Raw genomic sequence first — 23,798 nt, 5'->3', positions numbered from 1 at the left:
CTTACCTTAAAGTCACCATCAGACGCTCTGTGGGTGAAACAGAGAAGCGGCAATAGGTGTCCGCTTTTCTTATGAGGTGTGCAATGCGCTCCACCAAGTAATCAAAATTCTCCATTTTCATCCTAACATATCCAAAAAATTTATCCGGGTTTCGTCGAAGGTCCATGCAGAGTGTAGAATAGACCCCACGCGTCATTCTCTTGGCTGTGATGGGGTGGATCCACAAACGTCGTCTACGATGCCTGATGCGCTGCTGTCTCGCTCTCTCCTCCAGAACAATCACCCTCAAACAATTCGCCTCCGCTATAAAATCCGCCAAATTCTTCAAAATATTTCCAATGACAACATCCATCTTCGCCAGTAACTTGCTCTTCTCTCCAACCTGCACTTTCTCCTCTACAACCTGTCAAAGAAGGGCTGTAGGAACATACTATATATAGTTTTCCAGTAGCCAATCCCGTTCGGAAGGCCACAAGGGTCAATTTTAAAAACCGGATCCGGCGTAATCCGTCGAAAAACGGATAGAAAAACGGATGGACCGGATGAGACGGATCCGGTTTTGTCTGTCAAGAAAAAGACGGATCCGGCAGAAAACTGGATCCGTCACATCCGGTTTTACTAAACATTTGCCGGTTCCGGCGTTCCGGCATGACGCCGGATCGCGCCTGACGCCGAAAACCTGAAGTGTGAAAGTAGCCTAAGACCGTGTATTGATTATCGTTCCCATAACAAGATGACGGTTAAATATCAGTACCCGTTACCTCTGATGTCTGATTTATTCTCCAGAGTTAAGAGTGCCTGCTGGTTTACTAAGCTTGACCTCAGGGGTGCGTATAATCTTATTCGCATCAAGCACGGGGATGAATGGAAGACGGCGTTTATTACTCTGAAGGGACATTTTGAGTACCTGGTGATGCCTTTTGGGCTCACTAATGCCACTTCTGTCTTCCAGTCCTTTATGAATGATATTTTCCATGACCTTGTGGATAAGTTTTTGATCATCTATCCGGATGATATTCTGATCTTTTCCAGTGATTGGGATTCTCATGTGGAACACGTCCGGACTGTGTTCCGGATTTTGAGGGAGAATTCCCTGTTTGTTAAGGGATCGAAATGCCTCTTTGGTGTACAGAGGATTTCATTTTTGGGATTAATCTTATCTCCATTGACTATTGAAATGGACCCGGCCAAGGTAAAGGCCATTTATGATTGGGTTCAGCTTACTTCTTTGAAGGCCCTCCAGAAGTTTTTGGGTTTTGCTAATTTCTATCATAAATTTGTAGGTAATTTTTCTGGTATTGTCAAATCACTGACTGATCTGACCAAGAAGGGCGCTGATGTGCTGAATTGGTCTCCTGAGGCTATCTCAGCATTTCAGGAGCTTAAGCAGAGATTTACTTCAGCTCCAGTTTTACGGCAACCTGACGTCTCACTTCCATTTCAGGTGGAGGTAGATGCTTCTGAGACTGGTGCAGGAGCTGTTTTGTCCCAAAAAGTCCCTGTGACTTCTAATATGAATCCCTGTGCCTTCTTTTCCTGAAAGTTCTCCCCATCTGAAAGCAACTATGACGTGGGGAATCAGGAATTGTTGGCCATGAAGTGGGCATTTGAGGAGTGGAGACATTGGTTGGAGAGAGCTAGACATCAAGTTGTGGTCCTCACCGATCACAAGAATTTGATTTATCTGGAGTCAGCCAAACGGTTGAATCCTAGACAGGCTAGATGGGCCTTGCTTTTTACATGTTTTAATTTTGTGGTCTCTTTTCTTCCGGGCACTAAGAATGTTAAGGCAGACGCCCTTTCTAGGAGTTTCTTTGCCGATTCTCTTAGTGTGAACGAGCCTACTACCATCCTAGGTGAAGGGGTAGTTCTTTCTGCCATTTCGCCCAATTTGAGACGTGCCCTGGAGGAATTTCAGGAGGATAAACTTGAGCGTTACCCTATGGGAAAATTGTATGTTCCTGACAAGTGGAGAAAGAGAGTGATGTCTGAAATTCATTGCTCTGCATTGGCTTGTCATCCAGGTATTTTTGGTACCAGAGATTTGGTGAGTCGGTCCTTTTGGTGGCCTGCCTTATCTCGTGACGTCAGGAATTTTGTACAGTCCTGTGGGACTTGTTCTCGGTCTAAACCCTGTTCTCGTTCTAGTGGGTTGCTGATGCCCTTGCCGGTGCCCAAGAGGCCATGGACCCATATCTCAATGGATTTTATTTCTGATCTTCCTGTCTCTCAGATAATGACTGTTATCTGGGTGATTTGTGATAGATTATCGAAGATGGTCCATCTTGTACCACTCCCAAAGTTGCCATCTTCCGCTGAGTTGGTGCCCTTGTTTTTACAACAGGTGGCTCGGTTGCATGGGATTCCTGAGAACATTGTGTCCGACAGAGGAGTCCAGTTGGTTTCCAGATTCTGGAAAAACTTTTGTTCCAATCTGGGAATTCAGTTGTCCTTCTCCTCTGCATTTCATCCCCAGACCAATGGACAGACTGAGAGAACAAACCAGACCGTGGAGTCTTATTTGAGATGTTTTATTTCTGCTGATCAGGATGATTGGGTCTCATTTTTGCCCTTGGCCGAATTCGCGCTGAACAATAGAGCTAGTTCTGCCACTCTGATGTCACCCTTTTTCTGTAATTTTGGGTTTCATCCTCGATTCTCTTCAGGGCAAGTGGAATCTTTGTACTGCCCAGGTGTGGACACTGTGGTTAAGAGAATGCAGCAGATATGGGACCAAGTGGTGGATAATTTGTCACTCTCTAAGGAAAAGGCCCAGCGATTTTCCAACCGGCATAGGACCATTGGTCCCCGGTTTAAAATGGGTGATATGGTTTTGTTGTCGTCTAAGAATATTCCTATGAAGGTTGCATCTCCTAAATTTAAGCCAATATTTATTGGTCCTTATAAGATTTTGGAAATACTTAATCCTGTTTCGTTTCAATTGGCTCTTCCAGTTACGTTCAAGATCCATAACATATTTCACAAATCTCTGTTGAAGAGGTTTGTTGAGCCAGTAGTTCCTATGGCAGCATCTCCTGACCCTGTGTTGGTTGAAGGCAATGTGGAATCTGAGATAGAGAAAATATTGGATTCTCGTTTGGCTAGACGGAGACTCCAGTATTTGGTCAAATGGAAGGGTTATGGTCAGGAGGATAATTCTTGGGTCTCTGCCACTGATATTCATGCCAATAGATTGGTTTGTGCTTTTCATCGGGCCCATCCTGATCGGCCTGGTGGCATGGATGAGGGTTCGGTGACCCCTCTACAAGGGGGGGTACTGTTGTGAGTTCATTCTCTGGTTCACCAGTTGTGAGTTCTCCTTCCATACTCCCTCTGGTGGTAACAGGAGGTAGTGAGGCTGATTTGATCGGTGGAGATCTGCCACCTGAGAACGAGGATGACGATTGGACCTCAGGAGTCTCAGATTGGATTTAAGTCAGCCGACGCCCTATTCAGTTGCTGGTGATTCCTTCTGGCTTGTCAGCGCTTGGTTTTCAGCTCTGTTACAGTCATCTAAAGCTAAGTTTTTCTGCTAATGTTCACACTTGATTTTGTTGCTCTATTCAGTTTTTTGTGTGGTCAGCCTGCCCCGACTGGGGGCTGTGCTGAATTTCCACTCTTATTTATCAGTATTTTGCTAATTTGCTTTTTGTCCCTTACTAGTTTGGCCTCTTTTTGCTCTGTCTCAGAATATTTCAGAGTGCTGATATAGTGGGAGAAGTTTAGTGACTTCAGGGTTAATTTTGCTATCAGAAGTCTTGGACATTATTTATGTAGGGTTTTTTGCAGGTTGCAGACAGTGCCTTTTCTTTCCTTTCTAGTTAGTTTGGACCCCATCGTTTGCTCAGCCTAATTTTTCTGCCTGTGTTTGTGCTTTCATCTTGTTTCACCATCAATACATATGTGGGGGCTATCTATTCCTTTGGAGTCTGCTCTGGGGCAGTTAGTTTTCCCCTTTTCATGCTTCAGGCTTATTTAGTCCTCTGGCTGTGGTGAAGCGTCTAGGAACATCGTAGGTACACTCCACAGCTGCTGCTAGTTGTGTGGCAGGATCAGGGATCTGCCATCTGCATAGTTACCAACCTCTCTGGTTTTCTGTGACTTAGCTTGTTTTGCTTTTTTCTCCTTGTTGACCCATTCATAACAGGTGGCCGCCATAAAACATCTTGTGGAAGTGTGTTGTGGAGTCTTATCAGCTCATAGCAAACATACACATACATAAACCCAGGTCGGCACTGTGGAGATGAGTGGTGCTTCCAGAACATGTATTGCCAATACCAGCGGTGCGCTTGTCATAAACCTGAAGTTTCAGGTGGTGGTGGGATGAAACCAGTATCTGGGCGTCCTCGCTGTAGGTGTTTCCCTTATGTGGAGTGGTCTTGAGGGTCCAGAGGCCCCTCATTAAGGTGGGGGTACTGTCATGATCCAAGGTGGATCTGACAAGTAAATGGACAAAGTGAACTTTTTTCCCTTTGGCTTGGTGCCAAAGTGGGTTGATTGCCCCCGGTGGCCATTAGAAATATTACACGTGGTGTTGTTTGTTCTAAGTTGCCCCGATGGTGGTGAATGGTATTACACTTTAGTTTCAATGTGCACCTATTACAAATCAGGTGTGAGGCTCTATAAAAGAGTTTCAGGTGTGTTTGATGATAGTTGGTGATATTGTTAGTTCGTCATTTGGGAAGCAAGCCTGGGTGATGTAGGAGCTGAATGCGAGTCCTGGGCAGCGCAGCCAGAGTGGTTGAGTCAGCTATGGTGTCTGCAAGGAGTGCTGGCATGGATTGGTGGAGTTCAACGTTGGTGTCTGCAAGAAGGGCTGGCATGGCGTGGTGGAGTCGCAGTTTATGATGTCAGCAGGAAGTGCTTGCATGGCTTGGTAGAGTGGCGACTATGGTGAGAGTTGCAATCAGCATTCTTGACTTGGTTGCTGAAAGCTGGACTCAAGCATGCTTGACTTCTTGGCAGAAAAGTTGGACTCGAGCATGCTGGACTTTTTGGCAGAAGCTGGACTCATCTTTGGGACTCTGTTTACTGGGCAGCTGCAACTGGTGGTGGACTCTGCTCCAAAGCTGCACTAGGGTGATGGATCCGGTTATGGTGATGGATCCGGTTGGAGGAGAAGATGCACGCAGGTGGTGGGCTCTGATGCTAGGAGAGTACGCAACAGAGCAAAGCTAAGTGGTGTTCCCCCTGTATTGTCATTTTCCCTTATGTGTGTTTAGTGCAGTGGTGGGATTAGTTTCCGCACCAACCAATTCCCTAGTAAGGGTTTAGGTGCAGGGGCGAGTCAGGGTTTGTGGTACGCTTGCGCCGCCCGGTGCGGAACCGGCATAGGGAACGTTAGAAGTATAGGGACACTGGCTCAGGGGAGTACAGAAGGTCTCCACGTCCCTATTCCCTATCGCAGGGCCCACCATTGTAATTGTAACCCAGGTTTCCCCTTTATTATTTAAATTCATTTCCAGACTACTGTATATATAACATGTATTACCTAAATTCGCCAGTTGGAGGCAGTGTATCCAGCTGCACGTTTTATTATTTAAATTCGCCCTACTGGAGGCAGTGTATCCAGGGTCACGCGTGTCATGGGTTCGCCTTGCGGTACTCGCTGCGTCCAGACACACCGTGTCATGTGACCGTGACATTCCAATTGTTGATTAAACTGTTTTGAATTTGGGAACTAGTATGCACTGATATGCAGGAGGTAGTGCTATACAGGGCAGCTTTCACCTTGGCCATTTTCGGGGCATTAAGGGCGGGTGCATTGGTTCCTCCTAATATAAGGTTGATCAAAGGTTTGTTAAACAAAAACGTTTTAGTTTCAGAGAATATGATAAAAACTTGCATTAAGAAAGCCAAGACTGACATGCTTGGTAGGGCTACTTGCTTAGTTTTGTCCGGTCAGAATAGTGAAGAAATACGTAAAGCGAGAGGTTTTTCTGTTGCACGTGGATAATTCCCCTCTGACAAGCTACCAATTTTCTTTTAAACTGAAAGCAGGAATTAGAGAATTGGTTTTGGCCCTAAAGGAATTTGGAGCATATCCTTTTACAATTGGGGCAGCCACTACTGCGGATGCATGTGGCATGATGGCTGGGGAAGTCAAGGCTTTGGGTCACTGGAAATCGGAGTGCTTCAGGAGCTATATCCTCCCCGATTTGGTAGTGATAAGTCCAGGTGCGCAGACCTGTTAGTATGTATGTTATGTATTCATAAGGAATTGAGCTTTTATTTAGTTCCATGTTTTTTCTTTCAGGTCTTATACAGACAAGAATGGTTTTTATTATAGGACATTCATATGTTCACTGGGCAGAAAGGAGAGCGGGATCACGCCCGGACAGTCGTTGCTTAGGCATACCCAGTGTAGCTGTTATACGAAAAGGTGAAGGAGGACTACATCAGACACAAGTTTTCCCTATAGTTATCCAGTGTAATTATAATACATGCTGGCGGCAATGATCTCTGTAAGGTAAAAGTTGGCGACCTGATTTATCTAGATTTGGTGAATTTTTCAGCAATATACTATAGTGTGGTCAGAAATCGTGCACATAAAGAATTGGCTGGGGGCCACGAGTATTGCAGGGATAGAGAGAGCCAGAAGATTGTTAAACATGCGAATATCAAAACACGTGCAAGCTTTGGGCAGTGCAGCAGTTCAACACAGGGAATTGGAAGAGGATAACACCAATTTGCTTAGAAGTCATGGGGTACACTTAAAAGAAATTGACACAGACATTTTTCTCTCCGGATTACAACATGGGCCCTAAAAAGCTTTTATTCTTTCGGGTGTAGTTGTTGGGAATACAGCATAGGTGTACGTTGTTTCCTCCATGTTCTGTTTTCTCATTCATGCCCAATTATGTGCATTCAGCAAGGCCAGCTGTAATACAGTGGTTGGCCTATGGGTTAAATGAGGACATCGGTAGAAAGAAAGGAAATTGGCATGGATGGAGTTTTGGTAGATTTTTGTTTCTTAATAAAGCTGTGGCCAGCCCACTTATCCCACATATAATTTGGTGTCTTCATTGTGGGAAAGGGGGTAATGGATATAAAGGAGCTAAGTTCTCGTAATAGACTGGTGTATCACACTCCTTACTGTCTTATAGGGCCTGAACTATATAAGTAAAGGCACTGGGACTGCAAGGGAGTAGGAAAGAGTTAAAGGAAAAGTGCGGGAAAGTTTTGGAGACTGCTTTGTGTAAAAAGGTGTGGTTAGTAGAGCATATAAAGGGGTTTTGGCACCAAAAGGCTTGTTAGCCATATTACCTTCATCTTGGTGCCCACCTATCCTGCCCCATCTTTTATTGGTCTTTCTTTGATAGATTTGGATGTCATGGACCAGCTATTCTTGGTGTTAGATGTTTGATGTCCCAGCCTCTGACTCTGTACCAGACTCCACCACATTAACTCATTGTGTGCCATCAGGTAAATGTACCGTTCCTGTCCAAAATAACTTGTCTGCGTGTCTGTGGTTAGGAGAAACTTCACTGTGACTGTGTTAGTCAGAATACAGCTTCTACAACAACTCTGCTCCAAACACTTAGCATTAGCACACGGCGCAGGATGACGAATCTCCAGTAGCAACAACAACCTCCTTGTCACGATCCATTTTTGGATTTGTGGCATCTCTGGCTCCACTAAGTTAAAACTTTTTTCCTTTCAGGCCATTGGGGGTTAATGTCAGTTGTTCCCCACAGGCAACCTGGTGTTACTGTTGTGCTTCTGGATCAGCTGATGTAGGTTGTGGCCACTCCCACCATCCTCTATAGAGTCACCTGATGCATCAGCTGACTGTTGGTTATACAGGTCCTTTCTGGAGACCAGCCTAGCAGAAGCAGCTCTCTGGTGCCTGCCACGTTTTGTGTTAAGAATCCTGTTGCTATCTGCAGTGTGGAACTTTGCAGCGGTGCATATAAGCTAAGTGTGGCGTTTTTTCTCCCAGTCCCTTTTGGTGTTTGCCACTTTCCCCTGTGTGTAGTATATGCAGTGGCAAAGGCTAGTGCGACTTGCCAGCCAGTGCATTAGCCAGAGCAGAGAGAGGTGACACTAGGAATTAGGTTCCTGATGGCGGCAGGCGGATGGACCTTCATAGGGTGTTAGGGAGTGCAGGGAAAGGCTCAGGCTGCGCTGAGGTGGTGACCATCCCACATTCTCTATCACTACGGCATTCCTTTCGCCTTTTCCATCCTATTGTGTGTGAGTTGCCCTGTTCATTGACCGACCACTCGTTGGGGTCGAGTCACACAGTGACACTCCTATTCAGCACAGCGTCTCCATGGATCAAGGCAGCAAAGCTTTGACTGGCAAGACAGAGAGGGACTGGCCAGGTTTTAGAGAAAGAGATAATGACCAGATCAGAAGCAGCTGAAAATGGAGCTGCAAGTTTCTGACCAGCATATGAAGGCTTGTTAGTCTCTTCAGCACCAAAGTAAAATAAATCCATTAAATATGGGACACAAACACACAGGCTAAATGGAAGATCTGCAATTCCCAATACACATAGTGATCTTCTACCCCAGATCTCTCAGAAGGACGTTCTACACTCGGGACAATAGCTATAGAAGCTTTATAGCTTTATAAACCTAGTGTGGCTAATGTAATCTTGTGCAATGTGTAAAATGGAGGTGGCATTTTTTGGTGGTTTGATTGAATAAAATCACAAATCATTTGCACTGTCTCAGACCTGCGAATTTCTTAAAATCCATCACATATTTGACTTCTGATGATCAATTCATTTGTCTCTAATCATAACAAGATAAATAGGGATTATTGGTTGTGTCAAATGTAACCATCACTTCTTACCAGTATAACTAATATCCATGAAAAAAACCCATGACTGCCTGCGACTTGGGTAAAATGGCCACAGCAGCCTTTTATTAAACATTGCCACAAAGTTGGGGCGCCACAACCATGGCACCTCGAACATTATATAATAGAAACCAGCTGATAGGTCTGGTGCAGAGGCAGAACCCACAACCTTCCAGATCTTCCTCTGTCACACTGCACCAGCCCAGAGAATGAGGTATTAATAGCACTGAATTAGTTCCCCTAATTTCACAGGACTTACACCCCCAAGTGGCCTTGGACTGTTACAGAAGCCACCATACCCTACTAGTGCCTTCCCACCAAATGCCATTACCACTGGATGAGCCACTAACCCGGACCTATCGCCCCCGATGTGACAGGAAGAAGGGTGGCTGGGCAGCTGGATCCAGGATGCAAGAGACGGCAGAAACTCTCCCCTATCCCTTAACCCCTTAACCCCCAAGGGTGGTTTGCACGTTAATGACCGGGCCAATTTTTACAATTCTGACCACTGTCCCTCTATGAGCTAATAACTCTGGAACGCTTCCATGGATCCTGGTGATTCTGACATTGTTTTCTCGTGACATATTATACTTCTGTCAGGGTGAGCGTCAAGCAAGCACTCACCAGCAGATGAAACGGTCTGGACTGCAGTGGACAGGAGACCCGTCCAACTTGACACTGCAGTGTTCACACCATTCATGTGCTGAGAGGGTCGGGAGCAGTGCAGCAGCACTGGGAGAGACAGCATGCCGGGAGTGGAGTGTGCTCTGCAGCACATGGCCACAGGTCAGAGGGGAAGGAGGTGGGGCCTAGCATGCTCTGTCTGTGGCGACAGGGAAATGCGACTGATACCTCTGGGCAGAAGAGGAAGCAGGGGGCCATGGGACACCAGGGAATGATGGGGCACGATGGTTAAGAAAGGTCTGAGACAAGCCGGGGTCAGTAACCGGGTATGGCAACGCGGTGCAAAGGGAGCAGGCTCACAGGGAAGGTCAGGGGGAGAGCAGAAGTCAGAAAACTCAACAATCAGATAAACAGTACCAAATCAGAAGTACAAAACACAACAGGGAGCAAACCAGGTCAGAACCATACAAGCAAATCAGAACACAGCACAAGGCACAGGCACACTGAGGTTGACACACTAAGCCGAGGGCAAAAGTATAACCGACAAAGCATGGCCCCACAAAGAGGTTATAAAAAGCCATCAGACACTCCAACCAGAAACAACCATGACAACTTCATGTTAGTGGTAAAATTTCTTTGATATAACTTGCGTTTATTTGGGAAAAAACGGATATTTGGCGAAAATTTTGAAAATTTCACAATTTTCCAACTTTGAATATTCATGCCCACAGAGATATGGCACAAAAAATACTTAAGTAACATTTCCCACATGTTTTCTTTACAACAGCACAATTTTGGGATTCTGCAGTTGCTGTGCCCATGCTACGGATTTTACCATTGTGGAATTGTATAGCGGTAAAACTTCCAGAATGTCCATTATTTCTGAGGAATCATGGTGATTTTCTCACCATAGGATTGCATTGAAATGCTCACTTTGCGCATGTGGCTATGCCCTCCATGCGTAAAGTGAGCGCTTCATGTGCGGAAGGTACCCAGGGTCTGGAGGAGAGGAGACTCCCGTCCATGCCCTGGGTACCATATTCCTGTAAAAAGAGAATTAAAATAAAAACTAGGGATATACTCACCTTCTGTCGGCCCCCGGAGTCATCCCCACTCTCAGCCACGCTGCCAGCATCTTTCGTTCCCTGGGATGCATTGCGCGAATGACCTCTGATGATGTAGTGGTCTCATGTGATGCTACATCATCAGAGGTCATTGTGGCAAGGCATCCCTGGGAACGGAAGTTGCCGGCAGCGTCGCTGAGAGGCAGGACGACTTAGGGGGCCAACAGTGAGTACTGTATATCTCTATTTTTTATTTTTTTTAATTATTTTTAACATCCTATCTTTTTCTGTTGATGCTGCATAGGCAGCATCAATAGTAAAAAGTTGGTCACGCTTGTCAAGCACTATGCTTGACAAGTGTGTCCAACCTGTCAATCACTTTTCCAAGCGATGCTTCAAATTGCTTGGAAAATCGCAAGCATTCTGCAAGCTAAAACGGTTGCAAAACGCTTGTGTTTTAAGGGAAAATACATTTGAATTTTGCATGCGTTTTACCCGCGGCAGGCAGTTGTGGAAATGCTGCAGACATTTCTGCAGCATTTCTGCAACGTGGGCACTTAGCCTAAGAGTTGACCAGCGATTTCTCATTTTTACAACACCATTTTTTTCAGGACCACATCACATTTGAAGTCACTTTGAGGGGTCTATATGATAGAAAATACCCAAAAGTGACACCATTCTAAAAACTGCACCCATAAAGGTGCTCAAACCACATTCAAAAAGTTTATTAACCCTTCAGGTGCTTCATAGGAATTTTTTGAATATTTAAAAAAATGAACATTTAACTTTATTTCTCAAAAACATTACTTCAGGTTCAATTTTTTTTATTTTACCAAGGCTATCAGGAGAAATTGGACCCAAGCGTTACTGTGCAATTTTTCCTGAGTACGCTGATACCCCATATATGGGGGGACCACTGTTTTTGGGCAAGGCAGAGCACAGAAGGGAAGGAGCGCTGCTTGACTTTTTCAACGCAAAATTGATTAGAATAGAGATTGGACGCAATGACGCGTTTGGAGAGCCCCTGATGTGAGTAACAGTGGAAACCCACCACAAGTGACCCCATTTTGGAAACTAGAACCCTAAGGAATTTATTTAGATGTGTGGTGAGAACTTTGAACCCTCAAGTGCTTCACAGAAGTTTATAACGTACAGCCGTAAAATTAAAAAAATATATTTTTTCCACAAAAATGATCTTTTCACCCCCAATTTTTATTTTCCCAAGGGAATCAGGACCCCAAAAGTTAATGTGCGATTTGTCCTGAGTATGCTGATACCTCAAATGTGGGTGGAAACCACTGTTTGGGCACATGGCAGAGCTCGGAAGGGAAGGAGAACTGTTTGACTTTTTCAATGCAGAATTGGCTGGATGCCATGTCACGTTTGGAGAGGCCCTGATGTGCTTAAACAGTGGAAACACCCCAGAAATGATACCATTTGGGAAATTATACCCCCCCAAGGAACTTATCTAGATGTGTGGTGAGAACTTTGAACACCCAAGGGCTTCACAGAAGTTTATAACATACAGCTGTAAAATTAAAAAATCATTTTTCCTGCAAAAATGATCTTTTCACCCCCAATTTTTATTTTTCCAAGGGAAACAGGACCCCAAAAGATATTGTGCAATTTGTCCTGAGTATACTGATACCTCAAATGTGGGGGTAAACCATTGTTTGGGCGCATGGCAGAGCTCGGAAGGTAATAAGCGCCGTTTGACTTTTTTAACGCAAAATTGGTTGGAATTGAGATCGGACGCCATGTCGTCTTTGGAAAGCCCCTGATGTGCCTGAACAGTGGAAACCCCCCACAAGTGACCCTATTTTGGAAACTAGACTCCCAAGGAACTTATCTAGATTTGTGGTGAGCCCTTTGAACCCCCAAGTTCTTCACAGAAGTTTATAACGCTGGGGCGTGAAAATAAAAAAAATCATATTTTTTCCACAAGCATGATCTTTTAGTCCCCAATTTTTTATCTTCCCAATGGTAACAGAAGAAATTGGACCCAAAAAGTTGTTGTGCAATTTGTCCTGAGTAGTATTGGTTCTGATACCCCATATGTGGGGATAAACCACTGTTTGGGCGCATGGCAGAGCTAGGAAAGGGAAGGAGCACCGTTTGACTTTTTCAATTCAGAATTGGCTGGAATTGAGATCAGATGCGATGTCACATTTGAAGAGCCCCTGATGTGCCTAAACCCAACAATTCTAACTACAACCTTAACCCCAACACACCCCTAACCCTAAACCCAACCCTAACCATAAGCCTAACCTCAAACCTAACCCTAATACCAACCCTAACTCTAATTCTAACTTTAGCCCTAACCCTAACTTTATCCCCAACCCTAACCCTAACTTTAGCCCCTACCCTAACCCTAGCCCCAACCTCAACCCTAACTTTATTCCCAACTTTAGCCCCAACCCTAACTTTAGCCCCCACCCTAACCCTAATTTTAGCCCCAACCCTAACCCTAATGGGAAAATGGAAATAAATACTTTTTTTTATTATAAAGGGGGTTTGATTTACTATTTATAGTGGGTTTTTATGTTTGGCAGCTGTCATACTCTTAAAGATGCTTTTTATCGTAAAAATAGTTTTTGCATCACATTTTGAGAGCTATAATTTTTCCATATTTTGGCCCACCGAGTCATGTTAGGTCTTATTTTTTGCGCGACGAGTTGATGTTTTTATTGTTACCATTTTCGGGCACATGACATGTTTTGATTGCTTTTTATTACGATTTTTGGGACGCAGAATGAACAAAAACCAGTAATTCAGGAATTTCTCTTTTTCTGGGGGGGGCGTTTATACCGTTTTGCATGTGGCAAAATTGATAAAGCAGATTTATTCTTCGTGTCAGTACGATGACAGCGATACCTCATTTACACCATTTTTTTATGTTTTGGTGCTTTTTTACAATAAACACAATTTTATATAAAAAATAATAATTTTTGCATTGCTTTATTCTGCGAGCTATAACTTTTTTATTTTTCGCTGATGATGCAGTATGGTGGCTCATTTTTTGCAAGACAAGATGTCTTTTTCAGTGGTGCCATGCTTATTTATATTCGTCTTTTTGATCGCGTGTTATTGCACTTTTTGTTCGGCGGTATAATGATAAAGCATAGTTTTTTGCCTTTTTTTTTTTTTTGAAGGGGTTCACTAAAGGGGTTAACTAGTGGGACAGTTTTATAGGGCGGGTCATTAAGGACCCGGTAATACTAAATATGCGTACTTTTATTGTTTTTTTATATTTACATAAAGAAATTAATTTATTGGGGATTTTGTTTTATTTAGTAATTTTAAAAAAATTATTTTTACACATGCTAATTTTTTTTTTAACTTTTTTTCATTGTCACAGGGTGGGACATTGCTATGCAAAGTCAGATCACTGATCTAACACTTTGCAGAGCACCAGGCAGTGTAGGAGGCTTCTCAGCACCTGCTCTCAGATCCGGGGGCCGGCAGGGAGGAGGCCCTCGGAACAATGCGTTCAACACAATCTGAGGGTCTCAGAAAAGCACGCAGGGAGCCCCCTCCCTGTGCGATTCTTTCCTACGCCCCCAGAACACTGAGATCATGTTTGATCGCAGTGTGCTGGGAGTTAATGTGCCGGGAGCAGTCCTTGAACGCCCCTGGCACATAGTGCCGGGTGTCATCTGTGATAATCAGCTGACAATCAGCCGCGTTCAGCGTCGCTCCCCTCGTGAGCGCCACTGAGCGATTATGACGTATTATCCTGTCAATGGGCATTAAGGCCCAGGGCACATGGATGGGATAGTATGTCATATGGTAGAAATGGGTTAAATAGCTCCCCACAACTCCGCCTCCAAAACTCCCTCACACCAATCAGACTCCTTGCATGTACACCACCAAAAGTCTCTCCCATCTTTATTGTCACACAAGTTAACCCCTTCACTCCCACCCTCTAAATTGTCCTGCGGCCAGTCGACCGTGCGGCTCCTTCACTTGTCTCATTTATCAGCATTCAGTCTTTGTCCTTCCGGTAAAGTTCTCATCTCTTTCTCAGGTCCCAGTATCCCGCTGCTCAGATCCCTGCTCACCTGGAAGCTGGAAAAAGGCAAAACCGACAATTCACATCTGCTGCTATGACTGCGTCCCATGTCCAGAAGGCGAGATCGCCAATATAACCGGTATGTGCAGTCTGAGGGGTGTTGTGAAACCTGCGTTTTGTAAGGTTCACAGTTAATTTTTGCCCCGGATCCCAATGGAGCCACTGTCATAGCGGGTGAAGCAGCTGTAAGGTGAATATAATACAGGAGTTGGGGGAGCTGTATGATCAATGTCAGGAAATTGGATTCTACCAGACACCAAAAGCATTAGAATTAAATTCTGGATCCAGTGTAACAAGCGAGGGCCGGTATCGTGCTCAGTCTGGCAGGCCTGAGACCCATGTCAGGAACATGTACAAGCCTCATGTTACTTGGAAGCAGCCTCCTCAAGGGAAAGAGCCAGGAGAGCCATTGACCAATCTGCCCAAGACCAAGCACTTCTTCTGGAAACTTCCCATCCAGGCAGAATCGATCTTTTACATGGTTTTGAGCAGCAAAGGAGGACTGTATATACTCGTGTGAAAGCCGAGTTTTTCAGCACATTTTTTCGTTCTGATAATGCCCCCTCCCGGCTTATACACAAGTCACTGTCCCAGAAGACATCGGCGGAGGAAGGGGAGCGTTGGAGCAGCGGTCACAGGAGGCATGGGCCAGTCTGACATGACTGTGGGCTGTGAGGTCTTATATAGACAGGTGTGCGCCTTTACACATCAATTCCTATCAGTATAATTACACACAGCTGGACTCCAATGAAGGAGTAGAGCCATCTCAAGGAGGATCACAAGGAAATGAACAGCATGAGACTTACACATGAGTGTCTGACCAAAGGGTCTGAATTCTTATGACCATGTCAGATTTCAGTTTTTCTTTTTTATTAAATTTGCAAAAATTTCTACATTTCTGTCTTTTTCAGTCAAGATGGGGTGTGGAGTGTACATTAATGAGAAAAAAAATGAACTTACCAAATGACTGCAATGAAACAGAGTGAAAAATGTAAAGGGGTCTGTTAGGCGTCGATTTTCCTCCACTGCACAGGGGGAATCTCTACCTATTCCTCTGCGGCCGCAGAGATTCCTGCTCAGCAGAGATGTCGGTCCCGGCGTCTTTCCCAGGCTGATGCTAGGCGTCTGGTTGCTCCTTCAGGCTGCGATTTAACACCATGTTTGAGTCAGCAGCAAGCAGACGCTCCTAGGACTAAAACATGCAAAACACAAGCCGCGGAGACACCATCACGTTTCTCAATGCAAGCAATGACTAGCTAGGTCTTTCCCCAGGAAGGAACAACCAAGGGAAGGGCAGTCTCCAATGAAGGAAACCACCTATGCCAAAACATGGTATCCATCCACAGACAGCTGTTTTGGGTTATTGCCCCTCATCAGCGTGGAGTAGGGGGAATGTGGACAGAGCAGGAGACATTGCAGGACACACATCAGGGGATCAGCTGACGTTACTGAACCCCGGTAACACAGGAACAAGTGTTGATTGTGCAGTCGGCACTTCTGAGCAGCAACTGGCATTGTTGGAGGCCAGGGTAAATTCTAGAGACAGAGTGGAGCCAGAGGCCTAATTGGAGCACATTTGAAATTAGTAGAAGTGTGAATGTGGAGGCAGCAGTAGACATTGCCGGACACACAGCAGGGGAGCAGCTGGCGTTACTGAACCCCACTAACACTGGAGCATGTGTTTTTCTCTGTGCAGACGGCACTTCTGAGCAGTAACTGGCAGTGTTGGAGCCCAGGGTCAATCATGGAGTAGGCTGAGGCCTACTTGGAGCAAGTGTAAAATCTGATGTAGTTTGAATGTGGAGGGAGCAGGAGATATTGCCGGACACACAGCAGGGGAGCAGCTGGCATTACTGAACCCCACTAACACAGGAGCTAGTGTTTTTCTCTGTGCAGACGGCACGTCTGAGCAGCAACTGGCGGTGTTGGAGCACAGGTTCAATCAGGGTTTAGGCTGAGGCCTAATTGGAGCAAGTTTTATATCTGATGTAGTTTGAATGTGGAGGCAGCAGGAGACTTTGCTGGACACACAGCAGGGGAGCAGCTGGCGTTACTGAACCCCACTAACACTGGAGCATGTGTTTTTCTCTGTGCAGACAGCTCTTCTGAGCAGCAACTGGCAGTGTTGGAGCCCAGGTTCAATCAGGGTTTAGGCTGAGGCCTAATTGGAGCAAGTTTTATATCTGATGTAGTTTGAATGTGGAGGCAGCAGGAGACTTTGCCAGACACACAGCAGGGGAGCAGCTGGCATTACTGAACCCCACGAACACAGGAGCTAGTGTTTTTCTCTGTGCAGATGGCACTTCAGAGCAACAACTGGCGGTGTTGGAGCCCAGGGATTACAGTTCAGGTGGTAGAAACATGAACACAACAGGAGACCTGGATTGTTATGATTGAGTCACCGTAGGAGGCAGACACAAAAATAGAAGCTACGTCCAGAAAACCAGAGAAGTTGACAACTATCAGATTGCAGACCCCCGAACCTATCAACACAACTAGCAGTAGCTGTGGGGGGTTCCTACGGTGCCCTAGACCCCTCGATCACAGCCGGAGAGCTAAATAGCCTAAAGACAGAAAAGGAAATCTAAACTGCCCCAGAGCAGACCCCAAAGTAAAAGGCAGCCCCCAACATATAATGACGGTGAAGCAAGATGAAAAAACACTCAAACAGATAGAAAGATAGGCTGAGCAAACGATGGGGCCCAAGCTAACTAAACAGAACAGGAAAGGAAGGTTGCTGTCTGCAATCTGCCAAAACCCTATCAAAGACATAAGCCAACAAGCTGATATGGAAAAAGACCCTGAAGCAGCTAGGCTTCAAAAACTAAATCAGCACTCAGGTATTTTCAGAAGACAGAGCTAAAGGAATTCAGCACACCCCAGCAGGAAATGGCAGAAATCCAGAAAAACAAAGCAAAACAAAGTCAAAGCACAAATGCAAAAAGCCGAGCAGAAAACTTAGCTTTAGAAGAGCAGGAATTCAGACTGGTCTCCAAGGATCCCACAGAGAAATCACCCGCAGGGCAGAAGGGCATTGGCAGCCTTATATCCAGTCAGTAACTCCACTCAGCCAGTCATCATCATTAGGCTCAGGTGTTTGATAATCAGGCTCACTACCTTTCTTTACCAGAAGAGGGAGTTCCTCGGGCCTCAGTAGTGAAGGGGAAAATGAACTCACAACAGTACCTCCCCCTTGAGGAGGGGTCACCGAACCCTCAACCACGCCACCAGGGCGATCAGGGTGAGCCCGATGAAAGGCACGCACCAATCTTTTGGCATGAATATCAATGGCAGAGACCCAGGAATTATCCTCCTGACCATAACCCTTCCACTTAACCAAATACTGGAGTCTCCGTCTAGCCAGACGGAAATCCAGTACTTTCTCTACCTCATATTCCATGTTACCTTCAACCAATACAGGGTCTGGAGGTGCCACCCCCGGAACAACAGGTTCAACAAACCTCTTCAACAAAGATTTATGGAACACATTATGGATTTTAAATGTGACAGGAAGAGCCAAACGAAAAGAGACCGGATTAATAATCTCCAAAATCTTGTAAGGTCCAATAAATCTAGGCTTAAACTTAGGAGAAGCCACCTTCATAGCAATATTTTTTGATGATAACCACACCATATCACCAACCTTAAACTGGGGACCAATGGTTCTATGTCGGTTGGAAAACCGCTGGGCCTTTTCCTGGGAGAGAGATAACTTATCCACCACTTGGTCCCAGATCTGGTGCATTCTCTCCACCACAGTGTCAACACCTGGGCAGGCAGAGGGCTCCACCTGCCCTGAAGAAAATCGAGGATGAAACCCAAAGTTACAAAAAAAAGGTGACATCAAAGTGACAGAACTAGCTCTATTATTTAAAGCAAATTCGGCCAAGGTCAAAAATGAAACCCAATCATCCTGATCAGCAGAAATAAAACATCTCAAATATGACTCCAAGGTCTGGTTTGTTCTCTCTGTATGCCCATTGGTCTGAGGGTGAAAACCAGAGGAGAAGGACAACTGAATTCCCAGCTTGGAACAGAAAGTTCTCCAAAATCTAGACACAAACTGAACTCCTCTGTCAGATACAATGTTCTCAGGAATCCCGTGCAAGCGAAGCACCTGTTGTAAAAACAGGGGCAGCAACTCAGAGGAAGACGGCAACTTAGGGAGTGATAACGGATGAACCATCTTAGAGAATCTATCACAAATCACCCAAATAACAGTCATCCTTTGAGAGACAGGCATATCAGAGATGAAATCCATTGAAATATGGGTCCATTGCCACTTGGGGACAGGCAAAGGCATCAACAACCCACTAGAGCGAGAACACGATTTAGACCGGGAGCACGTCCCACAGGACTGCACAAAATTCCTGACATCACGAGACAAGGAGGACCACCAAAAAGACCGACTCACCAGATCTCTAGTACCAAAAATACCTGGATGACCAGCCAAAGCAGAGCAATGAACTTCAGACATCACTCTCTTCTTCCACTGGTCAGGAACATACAACTTTCCACTGGGACAACGCTCAGGTTTGTCCTACTGGAACTCTTCCAGAGCACGTCTCAAATCGGGCGAGATGGCAGAAAGAACTACCACTTCACCTAAGATGGTAGCAGGCTTGGTCACCACAGGACAATCAGCAAAGAAGCTCCTAGAGAGGGCGTTTGCCTTGACATTCTTAGTTCCAGGAAGAAAAGAAACCACAAAATCAAAACGTGTAAAAAACAAGGCCCACCTAGCCTGTCTAGGGTTCAAGCGCTTAGCCGACTCTAGGTAAATCAAATTCTTGTGGTCAGTGAGGACCACGACTTGATGCTTAGCTCCCTCCAACCAATGTCTCCACTCCTCAAATGCCCATTTCATGGCCAACAGTTCCCGATTCCCCACATCATAGTTACGTTCAGATGGAGAGAACTTTCGGGAAAAGAAAGCACAGGGATTCATTTTAGATGTTACAGGATCCTTTTGGGACAAAACAACTCCTGCACCAATCTCAGAAGCATCCACCTCTACCTGGAACGGAAGTGAGACATCAGGTTGCCGCAAAACCGGGGCGGAGGTGAATCTTCGCTTCAGCTCCTGAAAGGAAGAAACAGCCTCCGGAGACCAATTTAACACATCAGCACCCTTCTTAGTCAAATCAGTCAATGGCTTGGCAATACTAGAAAATTTTGCTATAAATTTCCGATAAAAATTAGCAAAACCCAAAAACTTCTGGAGGGCCTTCAAAGAAGTGGGCTGAACCCAATCGTAAATGGCCTGTACCTTGGCCGGGTCCATTTCAATAGTTGACGGGGACAAAATAAATCCCAAAAAAGAAATCCTCTGTACTCCAAAAAGACATTTAGATCCTTTTGACATACAGGGAATTCTCCCTCAAGATCCGGAACACAGTCCGAATATGTTCCACATGAGAATCCCAATCCTTGGAGAAGATCAAAATATCACCCAGATAGATAATCAAAAATTTATCGACAAAATCTCGGAAAATATCGTTCATGAAGCACTGGAAGACAGAAGGGGCATTAGTGAGCCCAAAAGGCATCACCAGGTACTCAAAATGTCCCTCCGGAGTATTAAACGCCGTCTTCCATTCATCCCCATGCTTAATGCGAATAAGATTATACGCCCCCTGGGGTCAAGCTTGGTAAACCAGCAAGCACCTTAACTCTGGAGAATAGATCAGAAATCAGGGGTAACGGATACTGATATTTAACAGTAATTTTGTTGAGGGCACGATAATCAATACAAGGTCTTAATGATCCATCCTTTTTGGCTACAAAAAAAAACCCGGCACCTAAGGGTGACGAGGATGGTCTAATATGACCCTTCTCCAACGCCTCCTTAATATAGGATCGCATAGCCTCGTGCTCGGGTACAGATAAATTGAAGATCCGACCCTTGGGAAATTTACACCCCGGGCTCAGTTCAATTGCACAGTCATAACTCCTATGAGGAGGCAGAGACGCAGACTCTTTCTCACTAAATACATCATAAAAGTCCGCCAAATAATCAGGAACATCATGCGAATGAGGAGAGGTGGAAAACACCGGAGCCTCACTAAAGGCACACCGACAACCCCAACTCACCACAGACATAGATTTCCAATCCAAAACTGGATTATGAATTTGTAACCAGGGAAACCCCAGAACAATAGTATCATGCAGATTATGCAACACCAAAAATCTGCAATTTTCTTGATGGTCTGGGGCGACCCGCATTACCACCTGGGTCCAAAACTGAGGTTTATTTTTAGCCAAAGGAGCAGCATCAATCCCCCTCAAAGGGATAGGCGTCTGCAGAGGTGTCATCGGAAATCCACAATGTTTAGCAAAATCCAAGTCCATTAGGTTTAGGGCTGCTCCCGAATCCACAAAAGCCTTGGCGGAAAATGTGGACAGGGAGCAGATCAGAGTAATAGCCAGAAGAAACTTAGGTTGAACACCACCAACAGAAAACGTGTGTGCAAAGCGTTTCTCTCGTTTAGGACAGACAGAAATAATATGCGAGGCATCTCCACAGAAAAAACACAACTTATTACGCCTTCTGAACTCCTGACGCTGCTCTCTGGAAAAAACTCTATCACATTGCATAGGTTCAGACATTTGTTCAACAGGTGGCAACACCTCTCGTGCAGCTTTGCGTTCACGCAAACGCCGATCAACCTGAATGGCTAATGACTAGTGTTGAGCATTCCGATACCGCAAGTATCGGGTATCGGCCGATACTTGCTGTATCGGAATTCCGATACCGACTTCCGATATTTTTTCAATATCGGAATTCGGCATCGGAATCGGAAGTTCAGTTGATTGACGGCCTGACGTCATCATGATGCGCGGTGTGTGCGCATCATGATGCGCCGTCATTTCGGGCCTTCCGGGGGTCTCTGCCGGCCTGCCGGGGGGCTGTGCCGGCCTGCCGGGGGGCTGTTTGGACTGCCCGGGGTCTGTACCGGCCTGCCGGGGGGCTGTGCCGGCCTGCCGGTGGTCTGTGCACCCTGTGGGGGTCTGTACCGGCCTGCCGGGGGGCTGTGCCGGCCTGCCGGGGGGCTGTGCTGATGTCCGGGGGTCTGTGCAAGCATCGTCCGATGGGACTACAAGTCCCATCGGGCGATGCCTGCTACCATGACAGTGATTGACACATTAGCCAATGATGGGACAGTAGTAGTCCCATCATCCGGCTAATGTGTTAAATGTTAAAAAAAAAAAAAAAAATACTACATGCATGCTACATACATACTACATGCATGCTACATACATACTACATATATACTACATACATACTACATACATGCTACATACATACTGCATGCTACATACATACTACATACATACTACATGCATGCTACATACATACTACATATATACTACATACATACTACATACATGCTACATACATACTGCATGCTACATACATACTACATACATACTACATGCATGCTACATACATACTACATATATACTACATACATACTACATACATGCTACATACATACTGCATGCTACATACATACTACATACATACTACATGCATGCTACATACATACTACATGCATGCTACATACATACTACATGCATGCTACATGCATGCTACATACATACTACATGCTACATACATACCACATATATACTACATACATACTACATGCATGCTACATACTACATGCTACATACATACTACATATATACTACATACATACTACATACATGCATGCTACATACTGCATGCTACATACATACTACATACATACTACATGCATGCTACATACATACTACATATATACTACATGCATGCTACATACATACTACATGCTACATACATACTACATGCTACATACATACTACATATATACTACATGCATGCTACATACATACTACATGCTACATACATACTACATATATACTACATGCATGCTACATACTACATGCTACATACATACTACATATATACTACATGCATGCTACATACATACTACATGCATGCTACATACATACTACATGCTACATACATACCACATATATACTACATACATACAATACATTCATACAATACATACATAGACATACAGTACATATAACATAGAGTAACATACTTACCAATACTTGTCACATTGTTCCCCGAAGCCATTGTCTTTTCCGGGATAAATATTAACATAACAAACCACAAAAATACTCACCCACGATCCGAAGCAGTCCACGAGTGTGTCCCACGACGATCTTGGGTAGAGAACTGCAGCATCAGATGATGCTGCCGTTCTCTACGGGCTGCAGGAATCCAATGACGGAAGGTAGGTATCCTTCCGCACTGTATTCCTCCGCCACTTAAAAAAAAAAAGTCCCTAGTCTCACTTTATGCCATTGCTGTGTGGGAATTTATGTAGCATGCATGTAGTATGTATGTAGCATGTAGTATGTATGTAGCATGTGGTATGTATGTAGCATGCATGTAGTATGTATGTAGTATATATGTAGTATGTATGTAGTATGTATGTAGCATGCATGTAGCATGCAGTATGTATGTAGCATGCATGTAGTATATATGTAGTATGTATGTAGCATGTAGTATGTAGCATGCATGTAGTATGTATGTAGTATATATGTGGTATGTATGTAGCATGCAGTATGTATGTAGCATGCATGTAGTATATATGTAGTATGTATGTAGCATGTAGTATGTAGCATGCATGTAGTATATATGTAGTATGTATGTAGCATGTAGTATGTATGTAGCATGCATGTAGTATATATGTAGTATGTATGTAGCATGTAGTATGTATGTAGCATGCATGTAGTATATATGTAGTATGTATGTAGCATGTAGTATGTATGTAGCATGTAGTATGTATGTAGCATGCATGTAGTATATATGTGGTATGTATGTAGCATGCATGTAGCATGCATGTAGTATGTATGTAGTATATATGTAGTATGTATGTAGTATGTATGTAGCATGCATGTAGCATGCAGTATGTATGTAGCATGCATGTAGTATATATGTAGTATGTATGTAGCATGTAGTATGTAGCATGCATGTAGTATGTATGTAGTATATATGTGGTATGTATGTAGCATGCAGTATGTATGTAGCATGCATGTAGTATATATGTAGTATGTATGTTGCATGTAGTATTTATGTAGTATGAATGTAGCATGTATGTAGTATGTAGTATGAATGTAGTATGTATGTAGTATGCATGTTGTATGTATGTAGCATGTAATTTTTTTTT

General features: G+C 44.6%; 1 protein-coding gene across 1 annotated transcript in view; it reads left to right on the top strand.

The window, feature by feature from the left end:
- Positions 1–23,798, top strand: part of LOC141096661 (vomeronasal type-2 receptor 26-like) — a 311,671-nt gene that overhangs the window by 248,238 nt on the left and 39,635 nt on the right. The window contains exon 4 of the mRNA XM_073583374.1: positions 14,524–14,647. Coding sequence (XP_073439475.1) covers positions 14,524–14,647 — 124 coding nt within the window. The remainder of the gene's footprint in view (positions 1–14,523; positions 14,648–23,798) is intronic.

This window comes from Dendrobates tinctorius, unplaced genomic scaffold, assembly GCF_039654945.1.
Source record: "Dendrobates tinctorius isolate UK_male_01 unplaced genomic scaffold, ASM3965494v1 ptg000077l, whole genome shotgun sequence".
NCBI classification, from domain to species: Eukaryota; Metazoa; Chordata; class Amphibia; order Anura; family Dendrobatidae; genus Dendrobates; species Dendrobates tinctorius.
This window is presented reverse-complemented; position numbering and strand designations above follow the sequence as displayed.